Source organism: Dermacentor andersoni, chromosome 8, assembly GCF_023375885.2.
Source record: "Dermacentor andersoni chromosome 8, qqDerAnde1_hic_scaffold, whole genome shotgun sequence".
Classification (NCBI taxonomy): domain Eukaryota; kingdom Metazoa; phylum Arthropoda; class Arachnida; order Ixodida; family Ixodidae; genus Dermacentor; species Dermacentor andersoni.
This window is the reverse complement of record NC_092821.1, coordinates 150,395,824-150,410,172: the sequence shown is the minus strand read 5'-3', so window position 1 is coordinate 150,410,172 and position 14,349 is coordinate 150,395,824. Positions and strand designations below refer to the sequence as shown.

At 47.2% G+C, this 14,349-nt stretch overlaps 1 protein-coding gene across 2 annotated transcripts in view; it reads right to left on the bottom strand.

The window, feature by feature from the left end:
- The window catches only part of sdk (sidekick cell adhesion molecule), a 121,140-nt gene that overhangs the window by 31,805 nt on the left and 74,986 nt on the right, over positions 1 to 14,349 (bottom strand). For both annotated transcript variants that reach the window (XM_050173428.3, XM_072290055.1), the window contains 3 exons: positions 13,173 to 13,633; positions 6,177 to 6,354; positions 725 to 795 (listed from right to left, as the gene is read on the bottom strand). In XM_050173428.3, coding sequence (XP_050029385.2) covers positions 725 to 795; positions 6,177 to 6,354; positions 13,173 to 13,633 — 710 coding nt within the window. The remainder of the gene's footprint in view (positions 1 to 724; positions 796 to 6,176; positions 6,355 to 13,172; positions 13,634 to 14,349) is intronic.

Below are 14,349 nucleotides of genomic sequence, written 5' to 3'. Positions count from 1 at the left end.
AAAGAGAAAGCATTTTCAGGTTTTTTAAGCATTCTGTGCTTTAATTTTCATGATTATCCTGGCAAAATATTTACACAGGTGCTTTAAAAAACCAGCAATCCATCTTTGCTCAAAGGCTGGTGTCCCTTGAGCAATACCAATGAGGGCACCCAGAATTTTCAGCCCATGCTTGTGGAGTGAGAAATGAATTTGATGCCTTATGTCTACTACAGCTGGAGAGCTCATTTCACAGCTTATCCAAATTCACCAATAGACAATGACCTAAACTTGCTATAACCCAAGAATGTCCAAAACGCCAAGGATTCCCAAGCAATTGTGCACATTTGCCAATTCATGAATTACAGCTGCACAATGTCGCTGCAATCATCACCCAATTTGTCAAACAGGTTCAACCGTTGTTGCAACTGTAATAAATGCGTCCTGATTGCACACTGTTGTCCCCTGTTTCCATGAGCTTGAATTGCAATAAAGCCTACAAAGAACTACATTCTGTAAAGACACAGAGCAGCAATTTTATCTAAATGGGGCATATGCATTAACTGTCACGTGTTCCTTATGTGTCCGGTGTTGTTGCATTGCACTCATCAAGCAGACACCTGTACAGTACATTTATAAATGAGAGTTAGCACATTTTGTAAGAACGTTGCAGTAGGTGCACAATTTATTTAAAATAATATTTCTACACAGAAGCAAATGGAGCTGAGCACATCTGTGTGCAACTTACCTTCCACACAACAGTGATGGACGTAGTGGTGTACGGAGTCACAATTACATTTGTTGGCGCAACTTGCGGTGCTAGGAAAAAAAAAAAGAAGAAAGAAACAAAGAAACAAAGAAAGCAGAGGTCAAGTTGACTGCCAGCACAGCTAAATTGACAGTATACATTGAAGCCCTGCAGCTTCGACTAACTCACAGACTTTTATCATCTCGAAGCATGATGTTGCCGAGCTTCTGCATCTAGCTATCTGGAAGCATTTAAAGGTAAAGATGTTTTCCACTGCTGAAATCCTGGAGTGAGCACTTGGATGTCATCAATCCAAATTTGCCAGCAGTGGGCAAAAATGCTCTGTGGGGGATTACACCAGAACTTGTTGCATGTACGTCACAACAACTGGTTGCGAAAATGGTGCCCAATTTCCACTCTGCACCTTTCCATGACAACTAATGTCACTGTCCCACAGCAAGTACAGTGCAACATACTGATTTTACATGAAGACGGAAATGATGTATGTTTCTGGTTCCATCTTCACCTAAATCCTTGTCTCGGCAGCGGGGCAATTGAAAGCAATCTGACCTGAAACTAGCAGTGGAAAGCACGAACCCACTCTGGATTGACCACTGGAAAACACCATAGCTTGGGGACCCCCTTGAGTAGGCCTTTATTTATGCAGAAGCACACACAAATAGCAGACATCAAGCCAGGTACACAACAAACAAGAACATATTAAAGTTGTAGCTACAAGGGCCCTATGCTTCCTATGCTGTAACCTAATGAATACCATGACCGACAAGAATCCGGGGAACCAAGGGGCTCAGTCTTTTGTGGGTGCTAACAACAACCATACGAAGCCAACACACAAAGATTCTCCTGATTCTGGAACCTGGGATTCTTATGCATCTAAATGGATATACATCAGCGCCACCTATCTGGTCACTTTCGTCCTCGTGTACGAGGTGACCGGCAAAAGAGTTTTTGCATCCTACTCCTTTCACAATGTGGCGGGGAATAAAACCTGTGACTTTGTGCTTAGCAACAGAATACCAACCCCGCAGCTACTGTTGGCAGGCTGTTTTACAGTGACCCTGTCAATTTCAGCTGACAACAGTTATTAACCTGATGCTCTGTGTGCTAGAGCTCTGCTGGCGGTGTGCGGACGCTGATCACCGATTTCTGCCTCATGCTTACAGTCCAGCTGTTCTTTGCTAGGCCCAAAGGTTGTGCTGAATGGTTCTGCAACAGCCCTACCTATGAAGCATGGTACCACCTTTTCCATTCCGTGGCAAATGAAACAGTTTAAATTGCACAAATGCTACCAACAGGCTATGCAAACAAGATGAAATGCCATGTTCTTTTCTGATAATGCAGACAAACGCTTCTTTAAAGAAGTGTTTGCTGCTAGTGCAATGAAGATTGGGTTGCTTTCCTGTTCCTAACGTTATGTCCACGTGTGTCACATTTTTCTGTTCTCAGGTAATGGGGGAAATCTTCTGGGATCACATAAATATGTTTAATGCTGTTGTGATAAGTATTACAATGTTTGGCCAACCAAACTATTGCTTTGTTCATGTGATCTCGAAGCACAATACTGACAAGCACACTTGTTTAGCTTTTCCCGGCGACCATTTTCTACCGCTCAGTGCAAAATGCACCTTCATGTATCGGAACTCTCCTGAGTGTTGTCACTGATTCTATAGTAAGGGAACCTTGTCTAATCAGATTGCATGTGCAATGCAAATAGTGATGTACACTCTGGAATGCACGCGAGCACCAGCCATTTCATTAGAACAAATGACTAGTCACACATAAATAGCCGAAGCACTTGACCTGTAATCAGATTTCAACGACCAACGACTGTACTCACCGCTGTCATTGTGCTTGAGTGTTACATGTTTTCCTGGGCGGAAGTTTGCCCAATAAAGAGTTAGTTTCATGACTCACATTTCTACTGCTGTCTGGTTCTTCACTGCCACTACAACGTGACAATATATGCCAGGCATGTCAGAATCTAAAAGGAAACTCCAATACCTTGAAAACACCACTTTCATTTATTCTCACGAAAAAGGCCGAGTACTGTATTACAAAAACAGGGGTGAGACTGCCCAAAGTCATTTTGGTCAATTTTTGGAACAAGTAAAATTGCATTTCGGAGCAGCTTGGAGCAGACTGAATTTAATTTTGGAGCAATTTGGAGAACGTAAAATTTCATTTTGAAGCAGTGTGGAGCACGCCAATCTGCCAATTTTGGTGTAATAATGTAATATAGCAGCGCACTTCGAAAGCACTATGAAACACAGAATAAACCAACATGAAGCGCATAGTAGAAGCGCGCTTTGTGGCTATAGAGTACAAGAATAGGGAAGAGTGTCGAGTGGTGGCACGGTGAATTCTTTCCTATAAATTCGAAAGCATTGATGGCACCACGATCAAACTATATTATTCCCGCACCGACGCTCATGAAGATAGCGGGAAATGTTCTCAAATTATACAGTCCAATCGACATGGTAACATAATTTTTGGGTCACTATATGTCACTGCAAAACCAGAGAGCCATGATAAACCCTGGGCTGGTATAACGTAAAGCTATTCCAATCTGTTTTTACTGTGATAGCAATTATATGGACACTCCAGGCGCACTTCTGCCATGGCATTGCCATGATGTTTCGTTAAAAGTCCAGGGGCGATAACATCATCGACGTGCGACGTATGCTGTATGTGCAAGTGAAAGCGTGTGAAGGTGAGCCAATCATAACGGCTCACCCTCGTTTTGACAGCGAGTTTCCGCGGTCATCGAGTGAGATGTGTTCATGTCTGCATGTGCCTGCCGTGACACCAAGCCGGTTAATTTAGTTAGTGAGCGAATGTTTACTTACAAGTTTGTAGGGCCAATGAAGCTACTATCTAGCTACTAACTTGCTATCGCAATCAATGCTTTGCCTTTCGGACGGAACTGTGACTTTGTATTACAAATCCGACATTAGATCAAAATGGCTAAGGACTTGCCCACTGAACGCGCATGTCCCTAATATCTAGTTCGCTCGCAGTGCCGTCAGCCTACTTTTTGTTTTTTTGCGCCTCAGCTTTAGGGAGCGCCATGCCGTTCGGCCCACTCGACTGTATTCTAGTACCCTCTAAATGCAGCCGCCCGAGTGGCCGCATGCACACCGGCCACTCGCGGCACCGCCACGAGCCCCATAGAATCAATGTATAAGGGCATCTGAAATTTCGGACGCTCGAACCCCCCGCCGTCCAATTTTCCGGACTTTTTGATGCGACGGAAGGTCCTTTGGCACCTCGCGCAGCGCCCTTGCGCAGGAAATCGACTTGCAGCCGAAGCATATCACCGCATTGAACCACAACTAGCCAAATCTAGCCGTCACACACCGATTTCGTCTGGCCACGCTGGCTCTGTTCATCGCCGCACTTCCGCTTCCGCCACTGGCGGAATTTCCGGAGCAACGCCATTTCATTTGTTTGCGTAGGCCACGTTTTGGCTAGTGTGGTGCGTGGTTGTGCTGTTGTGTCAAGTGTGCTCTGCGACGCTAGGCCTAGGTGCTTCGACGCTCGTCTGTGAACTCCACTGTTCGCAACTCGAGGATTTCGCTTGCCTTCGATGGCCCTCACTCCGTCTTCGTCGTCCTCGTCGATGGCATCGAAGCGCGGAAAGCTGAACCGTCGGTTAATGATGGAGAAGAAAGCCACCATTATTAAGCAAGTCGTGAGCGGCCCATCGCAGGCTGACGTGAGCAAGGAGTTCGGCATGGAGCAAGGAGTCAGGTTGTGGGGGATTCAGAAGACTCCGATGTTGAAAATGAGGAGCCAATGCCTGCGCCGCCTACAAGCGCCGAGTTGACGCGAGCACTGTTGACTCTTTCATCGGTGTACAGTGCTGACATGACAATTGCTCAGATCGAGGTGAATATGATCGCATGCAACCGGAACGCTGTCCAAACAACAATCAACAAGTTCTTCAAGCCACTGCAGCAATAAAACCGGCTGCCCGATGATGCACATGTACATAATAAACCGGCAGTCGGCTGCATACAGAGTTTTTGAATGCGTTTTTTATAGCCACTTCACTGATGCTTTGGCAGGGTTTCTGAAACCTGGTACTTCGCCCTTTACCTCTAGATCCGAGAAAAAAAAGAAAAGAAAGGTGCGTTTTTTGCATGCATTCATTTTTTCGGACTGCCTGAATTTTCGGACGTTTTTACGTTCCCTAGAGGGTCCGAAAAATCGGTCGTTGACTGTAATTATAAGCGTGAAAATTCTGTGCGGGAGGTGCCATCGTGTGGCATGCAGCATGTGAACGGCTGCACTCTCTTTCGGAGAACGAATCAATTCGCTATTCGTAGCCAATGTCGAAGCACACATAGATAGAGAAGCCGTTCTGACGCAGTGTGGCGCAGGAATTCGTGTTTGTACCAAATTGGTACAATAGGCGCAGGAGTCCCTACTAAAAAAATATGAAGGTCAGACTTTCTTTATCTTTCTTTTTCTTTATCCTAAAATTTTGCTGCAATATTTAAACGTCAATGGGATTTCACATTACAGAAAGTATTTTTTTTAACAGTTGGGTTGTTTTGGAGCAGGAATGTAGCAGATCAGGTCCTTGTATTTACTTACTGTGGGAATCGTCATGTAACATGACGATCACACATGCTGCTAATGGCACATCGGGCACAGTCTCACCAGTAGGTTTCATGAGAGGGAGAAAGCTTTCCTTTCGCGAGTGGCGCATGGGAATTGCAAGCCTCATCAGAGCCACTGGCCGTGTCATATGAGATTCTGCCGACATCACCTGTGTCTCTTTGGTCACCAGCAAGCAGCAAGAGCAAGTCTCCACCACCGCTCCTCATCATCCCGCACATAGTTAGCCAGCCACATTTCGGCCATGGCAGATGCCGCACCTTCTAGCCAGTATGTAGAAAGCCCCTCTTTATCTAGCATTTCCTCTTCCGAGGGAAACGTCAGTGATGTAAACTATAGCTAGCTGACCTGCTCAAAGTGTTAGTTGGAAGTGTAATAAATGCTTTCCGAGTGTGCATGTGGTTGTTGTCCATTGTTTCCTTGAGCTTGAACCATGCCATGGTAGTTGCAGAGGGATGCATCAATTGCGGTGCATGGTGTGTCGAGGCATAGCGCCACTGGAACCCTTCTTATCCCTAGAGCTTTCACAACATTTTGAGACAATTAATATAAAAATACTCACATTGTATTCAAGGCATAGTTTTGAATATAATGCAATGCACATTCCCATCGTGGTAATTACAAACACATGCAAACAGTAAAACTCAAGGTATAATCACATTCACAATGATAGTGGACATCAAAACAAGCATTGATGATGTCAAGTTCAATTAAAGACTGCTGAAACCATCGGTCTGAACAGAATCAAATTCGATGAAAGTTCAACTGATGCCAAACTAAGATTTGACAGCAGATGTAAGGAGCTTACCTGCAGGCAGTGTCCAGGTTTCATTAGACGGCTCACTCCAAGGGCTGAAGCCAAGGTCATTGACAGCCCGCAGCCGAAACAAGTACCGTGTGGCTGGTTTAAGTCCTGCCACCGTGTACGTAGTGGTGCTGGGGTCTAGTTTCTGGGGAAGCTCCTTCCAGGGGCCCGTGTTTTCAATCTGTCATCCCACAGGCAGCGATAAGGGCAGTTGCATTAACGCACGTGGTGTCATTTCGCATGTATTTCAATAGTTTAGAAGAACTTGTTGTTTGGCGAGTTGGTGCATATTAGCAAACAACTGCGCCTGTTTTTGTGTGCTCTCTCTGTGACCGTTTATTCGTGCCACTAAATAATATTTCAATAGTGCCTGGCTAATCTTGAGCAAAAATTGCTGAATACAAAGATTAAAGTTGTGCTAAACAACATTTCAAATAAAAATGTGCAGTGTGTAGGGCACGAAGCTGTAATAATATTTATCATGTTAAAGGAGGCCACAAAGAAAAAAAAAAAGAAATAAAGTGCACGCTTTTCAATGCACAGATAAAACTCTGCTTTACTGGTCAGTCGGCTCCACTGGCACGACATCCCAATCTTTGCACTCTGAATAATTGATTATCCTTGCATACTAGTTGAATAACTAAACCTGTGGGGATGCGCGACTCTCACGCATCCCCTGATATGCTGTTTTCCCGCACGGCTCGCGTGGCCTGGCGCCCGCGGCGCTCGGAGTGGTACAAGCGCGGTGCGAGAGATGGCACGACCGTCGCACCGCGGCGGGGTTACTCGGGCGCCGAGGGACAAGGCGCTGCCTCTTTCCCGGCGGGCCAGCGAACAGCGTGGACATTCCGCGCGCGCTGCGACCATGCTTCTGCGAGACCGCCTCGCGTGGCCGCCTTCGAACGCACGACCGTTGGCGTGACCGAACACGCGAACGACCAGGCGTTGGGATCCAGCATGGGGCGAACATATTCGCTCGCAATGCGGTCGCGGTAAGTCGGACTTCTAGATTTGTCGCGCGCCCATCGGCATGTTTTGGGGATATGAACTCGGCTAGCAGGCATTGATCCATGAAAGGTGCAATAAATGCCCTTGTGACTGTTTGCACTACTGTGTTGTCGTTCCTTTGTCCCAAGAGTACGGAGGTGAACCCCGTATCTCCCACATCTGGCGCCCAACGTGGGGCTCTTGGGGCGTCGGACGATAGATTTAACAGTGTTGCTTCGTTCAAGAGCTTTGTTTGAACCGAAGCGTAGGCCTAGTGTGGATTTTGATCGCTAGCGTCGGCGGCGTGCTTTCTTGAGAGAGGCGACGGAGGCTGTAGTGTGTTTGAACATGTCAACATGCTAAGCCTTTTCGCAAGAGTTTTTTTTAATGACATTCGTCGGTACGAGAGCCACGTGGTCTGCATCCTGGGAGAGCGAGGCTGAGCGCCCGCGGAGCAGTGGCAAGCCTGAAGCGAGTGAGTACGGAAGCCTCGTGGGTGGTCCGAATTTCTTATGTAAATAGCTTCTTCTATCTCTTTGACTCGGATGAAGTCTCGGCTCAGGGAGCCGGGTGGCCGCGGGCCACGGGTGCCACTACGGGCTGACTGGTATTGCAGCCTGGCACCGGGCGCTCCGACACCGTCTGGGACGGTGGGCGCCGTCAACTCGGATGCTGTGTGCACCGAGCGGAGTAGGACCACCTCACAGAGCTGACGTCTCCTCGCGGCTGCCTGTTTTGCGCCCATTTTGGGTGTTGTTTTTGGATGCCGGTTGTTGTCAGGGTAGCGACGCTTTAGGCCTAAGGCTTTACGAAGCTGCCTGTCGCACGTGGAGGGACGCAACCTGGTGGACCGTGGCGTTGAGGTGTTGCAAGTAGCTTCCCTCATTCTAGTTTAGCCTCGCACGAATTGAAATTATTTGTTCGGCTCAAGGAAGCGAGCTTCGTTCACGTGAACTTAGCATCTGAGTAGCTGCCCGATCTTTTGCTAGCCGAGTTGAACATCGTACCACGTGGGCGATGCGCATGCAGAATTCCTCTCCCTGGCACTACTGTAGTGTTTGCCGAGTGTGTTGAGTTTACGCTGCGTGATTGGAGTCACCCCTGGCTTGCTGTCACCTGCACATCGTCTGCGCGGCTGCCCCGGACTACGATAGAGTCACCCTGGGCGATGGTGATGCTGTGGCCAGTTCGGCGCAGCGACTTCGGCGACCTCCTGCATCCAGCTCACAACCCTCGGCGGCGGACAAAGGAGCCAGCGGTCACCGACAGCTACGGCGGCTCTTGCCAGCTAGGCGCGTCGGCGCGAGCGACGCTTGCTCGTACCGACTACTGCGTCGTCGTCTCCGGAGTTCTGGCCTGGGATCGTGCCGTCGAGTCTGCAAAGCTGCTGCTGTGACCGGCGGACGCCAGCGGTGTACCCCAAGGACAGTCGGCTCGCATGTTACGGACAGCGTGTGGACATTTCCCCGGCGCGGCCACTGTTGCATGTACCACCTTGTTCGCGAAGCACGGGTTAATGTTAGACCGTGTGACATGTTTCTCCGGAATAAGAAGTGATTTAAGGTTGGGGGGATGTGGGGATGCGCGACTCTCGCGCGTCCTCTGATGTTTTTCCCGCATAGCGCATCCCCTGATATGCTGTTTTCCCGGACGGCTCGCGTGGCCTGGCGCCCGCGGCGTGGTACAAGCGCGGTGCGAGAGATGTCGCGACCGTCGCGCCGCGGCGGGGTTACTCGGGCGCCGAGGGACAAGGGGCTGCTCTTTCCCGGCGGGTCGGCGGACAGCGCCGGACGTACCGCGCGCGCGCGCCGACCATGCTTCTGCGAGACCGTCTCGCGTGGCCGCCTTGGACACCGTTGGCGTGACTGTACACGCGAACGACCAGGCGTTGGGATCCAGCATGGGGCGAACATATTCGCTCGCAATGCGGTCGCGGTAAGTCGGACTTCTAGATTTGTCGCGCGCCCATCGGCATGTTTTGGGGATATGAACTCGGCTAGCAGGCATTGATCCATGAAAGGTGCAATAAATGCCCTTGTGACTGTTTGCACTACTGTGTTGTCGTTCCTTTGTCCCAAGAGTACGGAGGTGAACCCCGTATCTCCCACAAACCAAAGCTAGTCCCTTTTTTTTTTCACTACTGAAATTCTTCAAAAAATCCTTGACAGTGCATGTAGAGACTAGGGGCCACAACTGCAAATTTAAACTTTGGGCGCATTTTGCAGTTCACATAGTATAGATACCTATTGCACTCAACCAACACAAATTGCACTCAAGAAGCAATGCATTTGCTTGCCATAATGCATCAGACAGTATGCATGGCAAGTTCAAATTTAAGAGAGAAGAAAGAAGTAATTTTCATGCTATTCTGTCATACAATGTGATGGACTGGTTTTAAGGGGAGACGCTCCTCAGAAACCTTTTTTTTTAAATATTAATGCTAGACAAATGAAAATTGTACCACTTATATAGCTCGATATCCTCATTCCAAATCTCTTTTTAGTTTTAGGATAGCTTGATGCTTTCATGTCCTAAGTGCCATGCATAAGTGAAAAACAGTGCATGTTTGTGCAGCTACTGGACCTAGCAGTTGGCATGATATAGCAGTGCAGAATGGCTTTTCTTGTCCCTAACACTCCACTGATTGCTAATAACCAAGATAATGCAATTCCCTTGACAGGCAACATTTTGAGAGAATTTTATATCTGATGCTTCGTTTTCAGTGACTGGTACCCAAGGGTATTGAACATTTCCATTCTTAAAAATAAACTGCTTGCACTAAAATCTAGATCAGTGCATTCTACACATCTTAAAGATGATGCACACCAAATTTGGTCTTGATTGGACCACAATAAGTACATCAAATGTCGTGCACAAAAGCCATGTTTGGTCAAAAATATGAAGCTGAGAAAAACACGATTGAAAGTTATAAAAGTTCTTTATTTGTGTTGTAGCGCTGAAATCTATATAAAAATTGCACATAATGCAGGCCAGGGTATCTAGATCCAGTGCACTACTTTAGAATTAACCTGCGCCATATGTTGTTCTCTCATAGAGTCTTCGTGAGCACCATGCTGACCCACTTTCTGCGCTGTTACTTTCCGAGCCAACTCCAAGTTTAGCCACTGCTCTTGTAGCAGCGAGGTGCACTTTCTTTGTTATGGCGGTGAACGATTTATGGTGCATCGGTTTTGGTAAACCAAGAACTGCACAAAATCGGACGAGTTGATTGTGTACAGCTCTAAATGCGCGCGCCGCAACCACTGCCTTGATATTCACGGCGAAACTCTCTCTTGGGCTGGCCGAAGGGCGCGCTCCACCGTTAGCGTCGTCTACCGGAGATGCACGCCGCGACGAATACGTTGACGAGATAACGGACGTGGTACACGCTGCATTGTTGCAACACAACCCCAAAAACGACGCGAGTCGTTTCCGTTTTTTGGCCAACTCACGGGGATAAAAAGGTCGCGCCGTCCGCACGCCGGACATGCCGCGGCGCTCACGTTCCCGACGCCGATCTCGCAGATAAAGGTGCTTGCCGTCTCCTCGGCGCTCCTATCTTGATTGTCGAAGATTATCTACTTTTTCTCCGATGCGCTGACGAATTCGTCTGCGCTGTCAACGAAACTTGAGCGACCGGCCGGCTCTGAACCGTCTAAAGCGTCGCCGTCACCTAGGTTAGGCTTAGCTGCCGCGGACGTCTCTATTGCACGCCGCTTGACTTTGCGGCGAGTCCCCTTGAACTTGTGCTTCTACCGATACTTTCGAGGTCGAAAATCGCGTTTCTTCACGGGATCCATCGAAACAAGGAGCAGAAAAATGCCTGAAAGCCTGGGAACACGTCGAGAGAGCGGCGCGTCGCAGAAATAGCAGACAACCTGCGGCCGCGTCGCGCGCTAGCAGCCAATGGCGTGGCCGGAATCGTACCACGTGATTTAGAAATCCAGCGAAAGCGCTCGGTTTTGGCGGTGAAATGTTTTTATTATTACTTCTCGGGGAGATTGTGACGCGGCAAAGCCGACCTCTGAGAGAAAAAGCGTAGGCCTACTGCCTTGCACAAGCCCAATAGCTTGTGACGCCGCGATTTGACGCATCACGCGCTGGAAAATGGGCCAGATTTGCACCTTTTCTCGCCACCTCGGGTGCTTTCACCGAGCTTATTTATAATTTCCCAATCATTTACGGCTCTGATTTCTTTATATGTGAAAAAGGAGGGATCAATCTTGCTGAAACAGTCAAAAACATAAAACTGACTTTGCTAATGAAAATCGCCGTTTTTCGACCCGCGTCTCCCCTTAAACTCAAGTATGAAAGGACAGAGCTAAAATGATGAGCATGAGGTGCGGCACAATCATTTGGAGCATTAGTCGACAATAAATCATGCAGCAGAACTTGCTTGCTCAGAGGATATACATGGTGTTTTTTTTTTTTAGCTGCATCAAATTTTTTATTGACTGCCTATGGCAGAAAGCAGAATTCTAACCCATGATCAAGATTACTCGATGAGGTGGCCAATACTTCTAGGAGAAATCAAAATGCTCAGGCAAATAATTAATGTAATTGTGCTAATTAAATTTTTGATTAATTACCTTATGCTACTTATTTCAATCTACGAATTACAACCGCTGAGTTTGCATGGCATATCCACTTAGAATGAATTCTCTGGCCAGCACCAGTTCTGAGATATTAATTTTCGAAGTGTCCGTCCAAATGCATTGGTGTTCCAGTTACTTTTGCGCTTATATGCACAAAGCAGCGGTTTCTTTAAAAAGTAACTGGAATGCCAATGCATTTTGTCAGACACTTTGAAAATTAATAGTATCCCGGAACTGGTGCTGGCCAGAGAATTCATTCCAAGTGGATATGCCACACAAACCCAGCGGCTGTAATTCGTAGATTGAAATATGTGGCACAAGGAATTAATGGAAAAGTTAATTAGCACAATTATGTTAATTATTCCATTGAACATTTTGATTTCTCAGAGAAGTAAAAGCTGCCACATCAAGTAATTTACATCAAGGGTTAGAACGTTAGTGCACAATGTCTGCATGAGTGCTTCTATGTTCAGCAGTCGGCAGAGCTGAGAGAGAGAGAGATCTGGTGAGAAAGGACCTAGTTTTCTGCTTCCCTGGAGAGAGTACGACTAAGCACCCGGAAGTCTAGTCGGCCTAGTCCATCCCTACCGTCATCGTCTTCGTACACTAGTGGAAATGCACACATGGCTGAGATATTTAACGTGGTCGAAAATTGTGTGCACACAACAACCAGCAGTTGGAGAAAACATGATGATCCATGCAATGCAGAAACAGAAAAGCAAATGATGGTAATAATGATGCTCTCTCTTCTTTGTAGCAGGCAGAAACACAAAAAATTAATGCGCACTACTCCATAACGAAGGCACTTTGCACAGCTGTACAGATTATCAGTGCCCACATTGCAGTGTCCAAATCACAGTCCCAGCAATGGCTCTCTAGAATTCAATCTTGAAGGCCACGCATATATGCATTGCAAGTGCCAGAAACAATCAAAGCTGGTAGACAGAAGCTATCGCAGAAGCTGGAAACACGTCATGGGTGGCCTTATTTCTGGCCCTGCCTTTGAGATATGCAAAGCCGGAAGCACACCACAGCATGCCGGTCTTGGAGGCTACAACAGGAAATTATTAATTATTGGGATAGGTGCACGAGGTGCTATCCAATTATTCCGTATAACCTGCACCGTATAACCTGCATGGCAAATTATGGGACTGCAGAAGTATAACAAATTAACTGAATTTTCAAATAAAAAGAGATCATATTATCGAGCTTTTAATGTAGCTTGCACATGGTGTACTTTGCACCAAACTGGTCAATTCAAATCACCCCCATACACTGTAATGGGCTAACTGGTCATGGAGTCTCAATGTATGTGTTTCACATAATTATTTTTTCACTCAGCTGAGGCGAGTCCAAATCTAAGCCATAGCATAGCCCTTCCTCCAAACAACTGGCAGGTGAATAGATGCATCCTCACCTGCTGTAGCAAGTAACACCTGAGCGGTGCAAATCCATCCCGTCCAGGTGTCCAGCTCAGAGTGACATGCCTTGCCTGCACCTGCGAGGGACTCACAAGTGGGCGTGACGGAGCCTGCGGCTTCTCCCGACTTGCGGTGGTCAGCACAAGCGCCCGAGCCTCCACGCCCCATCCTTCTTGTGTGCGTGCACTGACGGCGAATTCGTAGTAAGACTGTGGCTGGAGGTCAAAGGCCTTCAATGTGCGATCCATGGCCGACACTTCACGTGACACTCGACCTTTATCAGCACTCTCAGCAGTGTCCTCATTTTCTGCAGCACCGTTGCCGGAGTTGGGGCGACGCCAAAAGGAGATCTTGTAGCCCAAAATTTCACCATTTGGTTCTTGTGGGACATCCCAAATTATGCGCGCTGTTGTTGTGGTGACATCTGGGAATGACACATTTGATGGTGGCCCAGGAACTAAGAGGAAATAAGCAGATGAAAAAGCATTAGGAAGTATCAGACACACGTGTACATACATCAAAATGTGTGCAAGTGCTTCCTTTACAACCAGAGGCTGTCGTTAAACTTGGAGCTACTTGGAGTGGTGCACACATTCCTTTTAGCGATAAACATATACTTCCTTAACAAAAGTACTGCGAATGGACAAACACAGCAAAGTCAGCGGTAAATAAAATTGTCCTACCTTGAATGAAGCCCCTGTGCAAATGAGAGATGGCTTTAACATGCAACATCAGATGGCAAGATGGCAAACCTTTGCACAACTCTGCACCCTTTGGGAACCACATCGAGTAACTACAGTTGCACTCAAAGATCACACAAAGTTAAGCAAATTGGTATAAAAATATGTAAAACAGCACAAAGAAGCTGAGTTGTTTTTGAAGTGAAACTGTCCAGAAACCACTGTAAAAGCCTTTGCAAGACACAGTGAACCCTCATTATAATGAGATTACCTTACTTGAATTATTACTTGAAATTTTCTGTTGACTTGATTAAAGCACACGTGCTCTGAACCTAATTAATTGGAGTGCATTGTCGGGGTCCCCACTAATTACTAACTGGCCAAAATCCACAGACCCAAACGAACCACACAACAGAATAGGGAAGGTGTTACACTTGTGGACACACACACTCCTTGTCACAAACTTCTGTGATGCATTCATCCTTTGCTGTAG